The 15,940-nt window shown below is 40.4% G+C and overlaps 1 protein-coding gene across 12 annotated transcripts in view; it reads left to right on the forward strand.

Moving 5' to 3' along the window:
• The window catches only part of tenm4 (teneurin transmembrane protein 4), a 660,982-nt gene that overhangs the window by 436,920 nt on the left and 208,122 nt on the right, over positions 1-15,940 (forward strand). For all 12 annotated transcript variants that reach the window (XM_043691653.1, XM_043691652.1, XM_043691657.1 and 9 more), the window contains one exon: positions 2,868-3,106. In XM_043691653.1, coding sequence (XP_043547588.1) covers positions 2,868-3,106 — 239 coding nt within the window. The remainder of the gene's footprint in view (positions 1-2,867; positions 3,107-15,940) is intronic.

A 15,940-nucleotide genomic window follows, 5' to 3' on the forward strand; every position in this document is an offset into this window, starting at 1 on the left:
AGGGGCCAGACATGTCGAGTGTATCTTGTATAGACATACCCTACTCAGCTGGAGCTCCAATAGGGTGGCTAGAGAAAGAGATGATGGCCAGCTCCGGAGTGTTTTGAGATGAGATTTCCTGGAGCCAGCCTTCAGTTCCTCTTCTGGTTGGGAATGTTCTGGCACTGTCCTGTCTCTTTGTGAGGAGGAGGCTGCTGGAGTAAGGTCAAGGTACACGGTTTCCTGTCACCACGCCCTTGGTTCTGGGAATTAAAGACGAGGGTAGAAGGGGTGTAGTTCTCTTCTGCAGATCCTAGCATTGCCAGCGGTTGGTCTCCATGGTAACCACTAAACTGTCCATGGAGGTGACCAGATGAAGCATGACTGGAGGCAGCAAAGAACCATGGCGTTGGCTGCAGGACTGCAGCATTTACTAGGGTGACCATTGCCCCCCACAAAGCTGCTTGCCACTCCTGGGTTTGCCTGTACATTAAGTCGGCAATTGCCAAATCTAAAGGGTCCTCTCCTGCCTGGGCAGGTATGTGGTCTCTGCCAGTCATCCGAGGGCCATTTCTTCCTCCGCTAGCTGCAGGTAGATGGCGGTGAAATGCTAACCAGTAGATGCTCCTGACTCTAATGTAGTGCAAATACCTACCCAAAGGGGGTCAGTATCTCAGCTGCTGGAAGGTGCTGGAATGTCAATGGCTTCCTCCTTAGTGGAGGGGATGTGTGACGGTGGCACAATCTTACCACACAACAGTGGAGACGCATGATATAAAAGTGAGAAGGTGCGGCAGCCAAGCATTATAACTGGGTCAGGTGAAAACTACATTGATAGCCGGGTTAATGTGAGAGTGCAGTGCAAGAGACATTTACTTCTTGCTCATGTCAATGGGACATGGTTATTTTAGCATCTTTTAAATCTTTCTCCCCTCACTTTAAAAAACATGCCCCCTAGATAAAATGAGACAGAATTGTCTGGCACAGCGGCTGGTGCTTTCGTAAGTGTGGGAGAGGTGGTGAGGTTCCCCATGAGTGAGTAGACAACACAGAGGATATGCAGGTGAATTGGGTGTGGGAATTGGATGTGTGAGAGTGAGACTGGGTAGATGGTGCAGTGGTGAGAACAACAGAGCATGACCCTTGTTGAGAAGTGGGTGTGGTAGCAGAGACAGAGTGAGTGTGAGATAACACTGGGAAAATGGTGGTACTTACCCTGGCTCAGTGACCTACTGGCTGCAGTGCTGGGCCTTTCACTGTACCACACAGACAACAAGGACTAGGGTAGCGACTTCAGCTCAGACTGGCCAAGGTAATACCATGGTTATCCTGGGGGAATAGGAGAGCCCGCCTCCACACCACTCTGTCCATCAGAACTCGAAAGTTGGAAAATTCAGACTGCCTGGTTTCCCTTACCTGCCACACTCTCTGGGACTGTGTCCAGTTATGTAATGCAACATCAGATTGCCAGGACTTAGCCAGGAACTCAAACTTTTGAAGATGGCACCAATGCCAGGGATGCCAATCTATTCCAAAAGGCCCTGGCAGTGGTGAGTATTTCTGTTACAGTGAGTGGGAGTGTCAGCCAACCACTGGATGGGAGGTGTGCTATTTGGATGGGGAAGATGGATAGTGAGGGGAGTTTGGGATGACAATGTCAGAAAGCTCATTGGACCTCACTTACAGAAAACTTCTGTGAAGCTAAATGAAAATAACGCAGCCAGAAAAATGAAAGATTCAACCCTAAGCCTTTGATGATTTGCAATTTAACATGTGACAGGATTCTGCACTCTTAAATCAAACTTTAGCAATGACAGCTTTGGCAGCTGAAGCTTTCAAATATTAGCTTCGGAACATTTTTCCTGGATTAGAAGCTAACATATAATACATTTTATATGTTTCTAAAATACTGTACTGTAAAAAACCTCCTTCTGAAGAAAGAGAAGTTTGTACTATACCTCCCTCCTGAGAAATGTTATTCTCCCAAATGATGCATAGAGATCAGCATTTGGACCACAAAAGAAGTCAGCCCTGTAATGGACACTGGTTAGATACAGCCTCTCAAAGTATATCAGTTGGAAGAGTCTTTAAGTACAACAGACAGGGAACAATTGATCCTCAGCAAGGTCCACTTTGAGCACAATTCAAACTATTTTTTTCTCATAACAGACTGTTGCAAACTTGGTTTAAAACCTGGGCTCCCACATCTTTGAGGAGTTACATTCCTCTTTTGTAGTTCATCATTTCAAAAGTCACAGAACTGGTAACAACATTGTGTGTCATAGCCACTCGTAACACACACCATTTTACAGAGAAAAATAGGCTTACAAACTAGCTGCTTAATTTACATCACATTTCATGAATCACAACAGTGGCTACATACCAAAATATTTTGCTTGCTATAAAGGTCTTTGGGTTATGAAACATGCTATGTTAATGTATATTTTCTGTCATATGAAATTTAGAGTACAAGTGAATTTGAGATGCTTTCCATTGACGTAGTATATCGTATTCAAAAGAAGCATAAAACTAGCATATGCAAAAAAATTACAGAAGAAAATTCTCTAAAATATGCAGTGAATGCTTACAAATGGGTTTATTATAGTCTGTGTGCCAGTTCATTGATATTTTCAAGTTCAATTTTTTTTGGAGAAAGTGTAACTGAGAATACAAAAACATATTCATAATATTTGAATTATCACCTATTGTTAAACAAACCTATTTTTTTGTAATTGTTGAGTATTTGTAAGCTACTTTTAAATATTCAAAATGCAAGTGAATCTGTAAGTTAATATAATAAATTTTGACAGAAGAGAAATTCAATGAATAGTTATGTCCAGGCCCTCTGGAATCAGAATTCTGATATGTATTCTGTCTTAATTCATCAGGCATTTCTTATTTAAATCTGGTACTGGATCTTCTCCACTTTTTTGTACAACTGGTCCTGGCTACCCCCTCACTTCAAGCACTGTGTATTCTCCGCCACCTCGACCTTTGCCTCGCAGCACTTTCTCAAGGTCTGCATTTAGTCTGAAAAAGCCCCATAAGTACTGCAATTGGAAGTGCACTGCTTTGAGTGCTATCATCATTTCTGTAACACTGGTGATTCTACTCGCCTACTTCATTGGTAAGTTGTGAATTACATTTATTCTTTCTAGCCTTGTCTTTACAGGCCTGATTTCATAAACGTAAACTTTTCCTGTTCTGTTTTCCTTTACTGTGGCCGTTATTGAATGGTGCTTGAATTTGGATCTAATGCCGAGTTTCTGGAAGGAACACTAGAAACAATTCTGGAAGCATACTGACTTAAGTGTGCATGGCTTTTTGAAAAGAGAGAGAGAGTGTTGGATCAATTCTGTTTGAGTATGAACTTTCTTGGGAGTCAGACCATCTCTAACATTGTTTTGATCTAAAGTGAAATTGTAGTTATCGAGGATGAAATATTTACATAATACTCTTACTCCAAAATATTCTAATGGAAAAATACTAAGTTCTAAATACTAACATCACAGAAGCGCTTCACAGGAGGCTCCCAAGCACTGAGGATGTCACCTAGACAGGGGATGAAACGTCTGCAACACAAATTCCCAGCTCGGCGAACAGAACCACAACAACGAGCACCCGAGCTACAAATCTTCTCACAAACTTTAAATACTAAGTTTAAAAAAATGGCTTTGTTTTATTTCTTTCCATGTCGTTTTAATGATTGGTAATAAGCTCACATCTCTCCAGTGGTTTAGGGAGTGAATGCATAATATTCAACCTCACAGAGCAGAAGACTTTAGTCCCTGTCTGCAGTATCTCAGCATACATCAGGCAGGCAACACTATTTGGCCATGGCTTCTACCCTCTAAGATTATTAAAAGGAAAATTAGCTAAAATGCCCTGAATGCTAGCCAATTTTTCCTAAAGAGGTGAGTACATGCAAGATCAAAAAGATGATGACATCCGTGATTGAACAGCCTGTTATACTCATCAAATAATCTATCTTACAATGAAAGGTCATGAGCTGAGGGACTGGAGGGATTGTGATATTCATGGAATTGACACTTCATTTAGAACTAGGGGAAGTCGGAACATTAATTTATCAACCAGGGAGGAACGGGACAGCTACCTCAGTGCTGAGAGTGTCCAACAGTTCGCCCACACCACGAGGATGTAGGGAGATCACAGGTGAAGGGACTTTGAGTCTCTGTTAATTCTATAAAATCTTAAAATGAGTTTTAAATTTGCCAGTATTATCATGTTGAATCAACCATGCGATGTGTTTCTACATTGATTCATCAAACATCAAAGCAGACCTCCTGTTTCTGCAAGAGTGTGGGATCCTGCACCTCAGCAGCTACAGGAGATGGTCAAGCTTATGGACCCACAGGCCTTCGATTTGGTCAGGGGGAAATGATAGCTGTTCCTCTGGCCTGGGTATTCTGCCAGGAGGCAACTTCACCGTCTCTGCTGAAGGCAGTGGCAGACACCTCCTTGTTGCAGACATTGCATGCAGCAAGGCTCCCCTGAGATGAATAAACACGTACGGCCTGGTGGTAAGGAGTAAGCAGCTGGCCATCCTGCAACATCTCCCACTACTGCTGGCGATCTCCAGGCTGGCCATTCTGGGCGGAAACTTCAACTGCATCATCGATGTGGATGGACAATCCAGAAGGGCTCACAGTAAACTGGGCTTCATCTCCAGATTCTTGATGGAAACAGTTAAAGTCATCAAGTTGCAAGACAACTTCAGCAAACCCTGCAGACAGAGCACGACGCAAGGCTAGATTTTCGGTTTGTGTCCTGCAGGTTCTCAGTCAGCTCCGCTGATGTCAAGCCTGTGTTCTCCTCTGACCACTGTCTCCTGCTAGATAACTATTACCTACAGGACAACCAGCAGGCTGGCAAGGGAATGTGGAAGCTGGACATGAGACTCCTGACCCCAGAAAACATTGACGAATTCAGAAAAACATTACACAGGTTGGAGAACCGTGATCCTCTCTTTGAGTCTCCGGTGGACTGGTGGGAAACAGTCAAAGGGAACATCATGAGGTTCTTTATCTTCAAAGGTGTTCAGAAGGCAAGAGAGAGGAAGGCAGAACTTTCCAAACTCCAGAAAAACAGGCAGAACCTCCTTTTACTGTAGAAGATTGGGATTGATATGACAGACGATCTCCAGGAGGTGAAGAGGCAGCAAGCCTTGCTCTTTGCCTCGGAGGCCTCCAAAACAATCTTCCAGTCCAGGGTCCACACCGTAGAGTAGGGTGAGATGTGCTCACACTTCCTCTTTGAGAAGGTGCTCAGGGAGAGCTCTTTGCTCCTTAAGGAAGTAGATGGCTCGATAATGTCTTCTCAGTCTGACATCCTGAAGCTCAGCACATCCTTTTATACCAGTCTGTATGACACGAAGTCATGTGTCCTATAAGTCATTTCTGTCTCCTATCACTGAAGTCCTATACAACAGCACGCAGGAGAGGCTGGATCAGCCATTATCTCTGGAGAGCTGACCAAGGCCCTCGATTCCTTCAGAAAGAATAAAACTCCTGGAAGCAATGACATACCGGCCGAGTTGTGTTTGGCTCTGTGCGACTTGATTGGCCAGAGCTTGCTGGAGGTGTACGACAGTATGCTTCTGGCAAGTAGCATGTACGAATCCATGAGTAAAGGTATCTTCACCCTCAACTTTGTATCCTCATTAGCCACTAGAGAGATCCCAGAGGACTGGCGAGTAGATAATGGTGTTCCTCTTTTCAAGAAGGGAAATAGGGATAATCCAGGAAACTATAGACCGGTGAGTCTCTCTTCAGTGGTATGGAAGCTATTGGAGAGAATCCTTAGGGATAGGACTTGCGTGCATTCGGAAATGCATGGCCTAATTGGGGTCAGTCAGCATGGCTTTGAGCAGGCAGTCATGTCTTACTAACTTGATTGAAGTTTTTGAGGAGGTGACAAAGGTGATCACTGTGTGTAGAGCAGTGGATGTTGTCTACGTGGATTTTAGTAAGGCTTCCACCAAGGTCCCTCATGGTAGGCCCATTCAGAAGATTAAGATGCATGCTGTCCATGGTGACTTGGCCGTGTGGGTTCAGAATTGGCTAGCCCATAGAAGGTAATGGTGAAAGGGTGTTTTTTTGGCTGGAGGTCCTTAACTAATGGTGTTCTGCAGGGATGCTTCCTGGGACTTCTTGCTGTTTGCGATGTATATAAATGACTTGGATGAAAATGTTGATGGGTGGTTAGTAAGTTTGCAGATGATACAAAGATCAGTGGAAATGTGGAGAGTGTAGAAGTTTGTCAAAGGATACAGCGGGATATAGACCAGTTGCAGATATGGGTGGGAAACTGGCAGATGGAGTCTGATCTGGGTAAGTGTGAAGTACTGCACTTTGGAAGATCAAATGTTAAGGAAAAGTATACAGTTAATGGCAGGACACTGAACAGTATTGATGTACAGAGGGATCTTGGGATTCAAGTCCATAGCTCCCTGAAAGTGGACAGACAAGATAGGGTAGTGAAGAAGGCATATGGCATGCTTGCCTTCATTGGTCAGGAAATTGAGTACAAGAATCAGGCTTTCATGTTGCAGCTTTATAAGACTTTGGTTAGGCCACACTTACAGTACTGCATTCAGTTCTGGGGGCCACATTACAGGAAGAATGTGGGAGCTTTAGAGACGGTGCAGAAGAGGTTTACCAGGATTCTGTCTGGGTTAGAGGGAATGAACTAAAAGAAGAGGCAAGAAAAACTGAGGATGTTCTCTGTAAAGCAGTGGAGACTGAGGGGAGACTAGATAGAAGTCTATATGAGATTCATAGATAGGGTTGAAGGTCAAAATCATCTTCCCAGAGTTGAAATGACTAAAACTAGAGGACATGCATTTGTGATAAGATGGGGCAAGTTCAATGGCGATGTGTGGGACAAGTTTTTTTACACAGAGTGTGGTAGGAGTCTGGAACACGCTGCCAGGGTTAGGGAGGTGGCAGATACGATAGGGGCTTTTAAGAAACTTTTAGGTAAACACATGAACATGCAAGGAATGGAGGGATATAGACCAAAGGTAGGAAGAAGAGATTGGTTTAATTTGGTGTCACTTTCAGCACAATATTGTAGGCTGAAGGGCCAGTTTCTGTGCTGTATAGCTCTATACCCTATGTTCTATCTACAAGCGGAAGGGAGAGAGGGAGGACATTTGAAATTGGCAACCAATTTCACTGCTAAACGGAGATCACAAAATCCTGTCTGAGGTCATCGCCAACTGGGTCAGGTCTTCTCTGGGATCAGTGATTCCTCCTGAGCAAACCTGTGCTGTACCGGACAGAATGATCTCTGAGAGCCTCACACTCCTCGGGGGTACAATGGCCTACCTACAGGATGGGGGAGGCTGGATCCCTGCCTCATCAACCTGGGCCAGGAGAAGGCCTTTGACAGGCAACTGCAAACCTACATGGGGGATGTATTCTCCAAAATGGGCTTTGGGGAGGGTATCTGCAATTGGAGCTGACTGCTTTACACTGACACATTGTTAGTGTGTAAACCCTCAGTGCACAAACGAGGAGAAGAAAGTCAGGATTGCAGATGCTGGAAATCAGAGTCGAGAGTGTGGTGCTGGAAAAGCACAGCAGATCATACAGCATCCGAGGAACAGGAGAGTCAACATTTCGGGCATAAGCTGATGAAGTGCTAATACCTAAAACATCGACTTTCCTGCTCCTCGGATGCTGCCTCAGTACACAAACACCAAGTGTCACTACGTGCCAGCACATAGACAAGACGTGTTCTACCTGTCATTGGTGTTGTGAAGGCTGGGACTGGTCTCGTTGCCACAGAATGCTCCAAGTTGTTGGAAAATTCTGTATCCCCTGTCCTTCGGAGAGAAATTTGCAAAGAGAAACAATTTCAACCACAAGTCCAATCAGGCAGTGGTCAGCACCTAGTGTCCTTGAGACCTTCCGGGAAAAGGAGATGGTGGATCCTGTCCGGTTGTTCCCTGAGCACACTGTCAAAGTCATTTGGCAGAATGCCTCATCAACAAAACTTCCCAAAATTCACCAGGACATCGCTTGGCTAGTGGTGAGAAGGGCCCTACCTGCTAGATCCTTCACGTATGCCTGGACGTTGCTCCACCACATTCTGTCCTCAAACTGGCTGTGGGTGGTGCGGGAGGTTTGAGATTGTCACACATCTTCTGAAATGTGCGTTTGCAAAGGATACCTGGAAGAAGGTGTAGTGGGTTTTGCTGAGTTTTGTCCTGAGCAGCTCCATGACATGACTCTCCTCTACAGTCTGTTCTCCAAGACGCACACTGAGACAAATATCAACTGTGCCTGAAGGACCATCAGTTTGGTGAAGGCCGCTCTTTGGTCTGTCCAAAATTAGCTGGGTCTTCCAGTTGAAGGAGATGACCCCGACTGAGTGTTGTAGACTGGCACATTCCAATGTCCAGGCCTACATGCTGAGGGACATGCTGAAGCTTGGGCAGCTGCCACCAAGGCACAGTGGGGAAAGACCTCATTTTGCCAAAGTTAAATGAGGTTCCATTTCAGCTATCGGACCCCCACCACCACCACCACCACCACCACCCCCAATGCCTCAGATATATGTAAACATATTATTGTACTAGTAAGTACTACTACTAATGCCTTTGGTTTGTTTTCTGGATCGAGTCAAACTCCAATGTTTGTTTCTCCATAAGCTATTGTACGGAATCAAACTGCTTTCGTGACTCTGTTTATGTAAGAAGATATTTTTATGAATAAAGTATATTTTTGAAATTAAAAAAATTCGGAATATTGGAACAGGAGAAAGCTATTTAGCCTGTCAAGCCAGTTCTGCCATTTAATTAGATTGTGAATGATGCGCAATCTAACTCCATTACTGTTTACTGTTTGCAGAAGAGAGTTCCATAATGTCTACCTTTCTGTACGTGTCAAAGTATTTCTTATTTCCTGAGTTTCCTTTTTAGTTTTTGGGCTATGCCTTGTGGTCCTAGATTCCCCGAATAGGAAAATAGATTTTCAATATCTACCTATTTGTTCCCCTGAGGATAACCCAAACTTTGATCAAATCACCAACAGTGATATGATGAGGGACAAGATGTTGTACTGTCACTTTTAAAGTAAAAGAGTCCCCATTTTTAACAACACTGTCAAATTTAAACAAAGGTTATAAAATTACACTGGGGTTCTTGTAATTTTTAAATCCCTTCTAGAGATGGGATTAATAATTTTTGTTTTTGAGTCCGAAACAAAAATCAAAAAGGACTCTGAGCATCCAGAATTGAAGCATTGCTTTTTAACTTGACATATATTTTAAGCTAGGCAAGAAATTGACTACAATATTCTTACAATGCAGTTGCCAGCCTTAAATGGGATCAATGAACTTTCCCATTCTCACTGGATGTTTCGCTAAACAGGAGTTCAAAATTAAAATCTGATTTATTTGTAGAAATTCTGACCCTCAGATGCTTGAAAACTTGGTCAGATGTTTTAATTCTGCATCTGAGCCTGAAGCTACACTGGATGAGGAACGAGATAGAAATGTCATTGTCCTGCAAGTACCAGCGTCAGCACAAAAAAAATGTTTCTGCTGCTATCAAACCTTTCTGATATTGTTCACAGCATCTATAAAGAAGCTAAGCCATGTAACTCACTTATTATCTCCCTTACATCGGTTAATGTCTTCGCTACGTTAGCAGGTAGAGCAATTGTCCGATTAAATGTGTTGAAGGTTTTTCACTGACATTATGTACCACTCTGAAGAATTTTTGTAATAACATAACTCTTGAAAAAGACAACACAAACAAAATTGGATTAGATTTTCTTCTGCATTTGCTTAAAACACAAGCAAAAGGCACAGCCTGTGTGTTCACATCGAACCAGATTTGATCGAAGTTCTGTTCTTTTTCTCCCTTTTGAGCCAGATAATGTGAGAGGTGGCTTCACACTGGGGTCTGTACAAGATCACCACTGGAAAGCTGCCAACAGTGTTCACAAGATTAAATCACTGTAATTACTTGATGTAATTACTGGAACATTGAAACTATTAAATTATTAAACTAAAATTAATCAGTCTATTCCATGGCAAACATATTTAAAATGAATTTTCAATACCAAGTCCAATGACGTGATACATTAATTAATTACAGTCTCTTGAAAGAGAAAATGCTATGACATGCAGCATCAAATTATTTAGAAGGGGATGGCCCTGAATAAAAGTAAGTAGTTTAATCAAATTGATGTGCTCTCCTGACTGTTCTAAATCTGTATCAGGAAAAATTGTGATTGCAAAATTCATTAATAATTTCAGAAGGAAGGTTGGGTGATAATACAAGTAAGGAAATTCTGTTTTGTGCCCAAATTGATGTTTTTTAGTTACAATTATTTACAGGAACAATGTTTTCTCCTCACGATTCATTAGCTAGAAAAACTTCTTCCTTCCTGCTGACTACTTCTAGCAGAACAACACCAGGATGAATTGTATCTTTCCACAAAGCTATAATTAACAGCTGAGTCAGATATTTATTATCATTAAGTGTTCTTGAAATAAATAGTCAATTGTTACCTGAATAAGAGAAAATAAATTATAAATATATCTCCTGACTTTTTTTTTGGAGAGATGGATTGTAATTTAGTTACTGCTCGCAAATTTTGCATTTGGCATGAAAAATTTATTTAAGTGGAAATGGCAGAATTCACTCAGCCTGAGTCTCCTACACAGGTTGGGAATTTAGCAGGTATCAGTTCAGTGATTAGCTACCAGATTATTCTGGCGAGCTTGTATGTCATTTCAACAGAGAAATTCATTAGTCACTACCACTCAGTAAGCTCTTAGTATTCTCTACTAATGGTACTGAGAACATTCTGTCACGGTATTTTGTTGAGAAAAAGCAATTTGATCTGTCCATTCAGCACTCCATATCACTGCAAAGCTGCTACGCATTGTGCTGAAGTTCAAGAATAAACTGATTCCATTGGGTATGGTTCTCTCTTTTTGTACTGATCCTTTTATATTTTCCAACCACCCTTAGACAGTCTGTCATTAAAATGTCAACAACTGTTGGTTGATTATGGAGAACAAAACCTGACGACCTTCAGTAAGAGAGAGGCAGAAAAAAAGCTATGAGCTAAAATAGTCTTCTGTTTAGGTTAAGTACAATGATTTGAAAATAATATCCTCTGAGGAAAACAAACAGGAGAATCTAGCAATTAAAATAAATTAAATGCATAATTATTGTCCTATTATTTCAAGTGAGCATGCCCTAATATAATTAATATTAGTATTCATTCTGAAAAAAAGAATCAGCCTCTTAGTATTTTTAAACATATAAGTAGTTGAACATTCTGAAGCTAATACAGTATCAGCAATATGAACTAAAGTTGAACCAGAGTTAAAACAACAAATATGTCTTTAAAAATAATCACAGCAATTTTGAAGTTGAAGAATGCCTATTAATTCTGTTGTTGCAAGGGAGTGTAATAATTAAGCAAAACCCACACCATCTATTGGTGTTGGTCACATGGATTAATTAAACACACAGAACTGCAGATTCTTTTTTGGCTGCACAACCGAAATAAAAATTATTGTTCTTTGTTGAATGGCAGGAGACTGCTTGCATTTCATTATTGAAATGCGAAAAGCCTCATGGTTAGGATTTGAATTATTTCAAACGACAGTTCTCAATAACAGCCCTCAGAAGGTTTATAATGAAAATTGTGATTGATTTGAAGAAATCTGAGTTATTGAGAATAATCTGGAACTGATGATTGAACTTAAATGAGATTTTCTATTCATTTGTATCCACTGATATTTTTTTGAAAAGCTGTACAGTAAAGACTACAATATACTAAATATATAAATCTTAATTCTGGTACTAGTGACAATGTGAAAAGTACTTCAGTTACACTTAATCAGCCTTCAACCATCTTATAAGTTGCGTTGATTGATTAGGCATTTTCCCATTTCCAGAAACTGTTCCTCCCCACCCCATTTAGAGAATGAATCAATCCATGCAACAAAGATACAAAGGCAGCTTCACAAAGTTGAAATAACTATGGACCTTCCCTTCACCCCACCCCTAAACTTCCCCATCAATCCCTCACCTAACCTCAGATTGCTGGACGAGTGGTTTTCATATCTACACACTCCATTACATAATCTTAAATAACTCATTTGTCTTTTTTTTGTTTCAGTAAATTCCCTAGTTGTTGGATAATCCCAAGTATGCTTAAATGTGAGCATAATCTCCTTGATGGAGAGAGCAGAAGGGCAATGGCTACTCAAATAATTTTAACCTTTATTCGTTGTTTCACATTGTCACTGAAACAAAGGCAGGGAGTTGTATCAGTGTCTTCTGGTTTGAGAAAACCTGATTCAGATTAATTTAGTTAATACAGAAACTCAGGTAATGAAATGGAGACCTGGGTTTAAATCCTGCCATGGCATTCAAAAAGTCTAGAGTTAAGGGTCTAATAAATGATTGTGCAACCATTTTTAATTGTCGGCAAAACCCGAACCTGGTTCACTAATGTCCTTTAGAGAAGGAAATCAGTTATCCTTACAGAAAACAGTCTGGCCTACATGTGACTCCAGACCACAGCAATGTGTCTGACAGTTAACTGCCCTCTGGAAATTAGGGATGGACAATAAATGCTGGCCTAGCCAGAGATGCCCACATCCCATGAAAAAAATTAGACAAAACCCAATTTGCAGCATAAAATGCAGATTAAAATCAAAGAAATTCATTTCATATCTACTACAAATCACTTGTATTCTGATTTTTATATGGATAGGGGGCCAATCACTCATGAATGAAATTGGGGCAATTCCTTTACACAAAGGTTGCAAATTTTTGAAATTTTCTATCTCAGAGGGTTGAGAGTGCTCCATTGTTGAATTCAACTAAGGTGGGATAGACAGCATTTTGGTTTCTCAAACAGTCAAGGGTGGTGGGGGGCAGATCAGAAAGTGGAAGTGAAGTCCAAAATCAGCCATGAATTAGTATTGAATGACGGAGCAGGTTTGATGGCTGTGTGGTTCACTTCTCTTCCTATTTCTTGCATTCTTGCAGCATCATCAATGTGGAACTTCCTTTAACAGTGTCCTCACCAATATTTCATGCACATTGTAGAAACACATTTTTTTTCATGCATCCAGATTCAATCAATGTTCACAATAAAAATGGGCTTCAATTCAAATTGCATTCTACTATTGGACATTGAGATGTGGTTAATGATGGCAGAACTGAATTGATTGTCCAGAGAGAGTTTTAGTGAGCCTTGTGAACTGTCATGGAGCTTGCAGTTATGGTTCTCCCACAGTGGTCTTGGGTAGGAAACGCATTTAAAACAATGAGGCAAGATTGATACATTGATGTGAGTTAAAGTGAGTTTAATCAACTATCCAGTATAAGTTCCAGTCAGCATAACGTTGTTGTTTGATGCATTCTTTACAGCAGCAGAGCTACAGGAGTATGAGACAGGAACTTCCTGCCAGTCAAATTCAATTAACTTTCCAGCAGATTTCAACTTGACCAAATGAGTGTGAGATTCAAACTGGAAGGTTAATGAGTACTGAACGTTTTAGTTAGATGAAATTGGGAATTAGAACAAATCAAAAAAATTGAATTTAGGTATATTGGACAGACAAATGTGATGTATTATTAACTGATATTATAGTAAATGGTAACATATCGCTTCTTGTCATGACCAAGATTCATAAGAATTAATTTTAGTTGTCACCTTTCACATCTGTCATGTAAGCCATAGTGAGCCTATTCTGAGAACTTTGGAAATATCCTTCCAACCAAATGAATATGTGAAAATGTTACATCAGTTCACAATTCTAGTAAAGACCCAAACTATCCACAATAGATGTGATGAATTTTGGTGTTAGTTACACTATTCAGGGGGTTCTCCAACCAAAGCCAAAGTCAGGGTCGATGCATAGTGTGCCTCCGAATGTATAGTCCAAATGATACCCATCAGTTTTAAGGTGGTGACACAGTTATTAAATTGGCCTCAGTAATAGTTTCGTGGTAAGTGTTCACAATTGCAGCAGTAAAAGGGGTGGAATTTTTTTTTAAATCACTGAGAGTGGAGAAAAACGTACCACTGAAATCCTCTGTTGTACCTATGGATTTTGTGAGTAAATATTTATATGTCAAAAATCAAATCATGTTAATTTTGCATGTGAGTTTATCAGTGCGTGTACATAAAATATTATGGTCAACTGTAATGTACTTTTCCAGCGTGTGTCTGTAAGTTATCAATTTCTGCAGAATGCAATGTCGGACAATCAAATGTATCTCAAACAGGCGGCAATCTTGTCTCAGTACTGGACATCTTAAAATATGGCTTTTAATATGGACTAGTACATTCCAAGTCCAAGGGATATTTTATTGAGCAAAGCCTTCATTTTATCATGTCAACTTTCAGGAATTCATTTTTTCTTCATATCACATACTAAGCAGTTCACACACAAATAATCTTCTTTTCCCTGTACAGCTGTGTTAGAAAAACAATTGCTTTGAAGTGAAATTGGAATAAATTAGTTAATATAGCAGTTTATCTTCTAGTGATCTAGACACTTCCAATATTGTGGCACAATCTCCTTCTTGGCTATGTAACAAAAGGCTAACCAGCTTTGATCATTTCTCTGCAAAAAGCGATCATCTGGACAAAATGTCTTTCAAGACAATGTAATAACACCACTTAGAAATTGAAACATAAGTTAATGTCCATAGAATTGCTTTTTAATGTAAATTTCAGTGTAAGAAAATTGTTTTGTTTTACTTTCAGTTAGAGGTATACTGTAATCATTGGAGATAGAACTTACTACTGTGTGCTGAAATATGAAACATCCATTTGGCTTCAGTCATTAGATGGTTAAATCATCAATGATTGTTGTCATCCCTTTACACTCCCAAACCACACAGGCCCCTCACCACTACCCCCAATCCTCCCAATCAAACCTTGCTCTGCTTGCGATCTGAGAAAACAAATGACTAATTCTTGCTCACAGTGCTGGCACTGCAGAACTGTATTGAAGTAAGATGCATGTCTGACACTTTTTTTTTATTTTAAATGCCTTGTGTTAGTTTTTTCTTTCTCTCTCTTTGCACATATCATGCATTTGAACGTATACAGCTACATAACATTCATGTCCTGTCAAATTGACTCTGGATGTGGTAACAAGACAAAATCTAATTATTACAGCTATTACTGGACTCTGGGCCAAGCGAACTTGAATGTTTTTATGCTTCATAGATTAGCATATCGTATGCAGCCAACTGCAAAAAACAGTTCATGTTACACTGGCATGATCCAAGAGCAGTAGCTTGCCGCTCACTGCTGCAATTTGCTCCCAACAACCTCATCAGGCCTACACATTTGACACTGATAGGATGTAGGTGGTTTACACTAGTCCGAATTTACCTATTTAAAAATGTTAACAATTAAATGTTCTTTTTTGCGTCCCCTGAAAGGATAAAACACTATTTTGAAATTAGCCTGTATTGAGATATATTGCTATTTACTGAAACATAGAATATTGCAGTATATTTTTTCTTCATCCCTCACAGGGGTTAATGTCAAGACCTATAAACCAGACACATTTACTTCAGCAAGCAAAGCTTCTGTCTTTTTAATCTTAAATTAAATCTCACACATAATAATTGATTTGGTTGGAAATTCGTTACTGTACTGTGGGTGGCCAAACTAAGTCAATAAGCTCATAGAATAAATTTGTGAATATGTTTCTGTGCTGGTTTTGTTTGTTGGGATTTATGCATCATTAACAGCCTGTGGCTTTCTTTTTTTTTCTCTCAGCAATCAGTCATGGTCTTCTCATCCTAAGCACCCTTTCACTTTCTCACTCCATCAATCTTTCCCAACGGACCTTTTTTTGTTGACCTTGTGGATCATCATTTTGTTGGTCTTCTTTTAGCCTTCAACACTTTTTGTTTCTGCTGAGTGCGGTA

The sequence above is a fragment of the Chiloscyllium plagiosum genome, chromosome 6, assembly GCF_004010195.1.
Source record: "Chiloscyllium plagiosum isolate BGI_BamShark_2017 chromosome 6, ASM401019v2, whole genome shotgun sequence".
Classification (NCBI taxonomy): Eukaryota; Metazoa; Chordata; class Chondrichthyes; order Orectolobiformes; family Hemiscylliidae; genus Chiloscyllium; species Chiloscyllium plagiosum.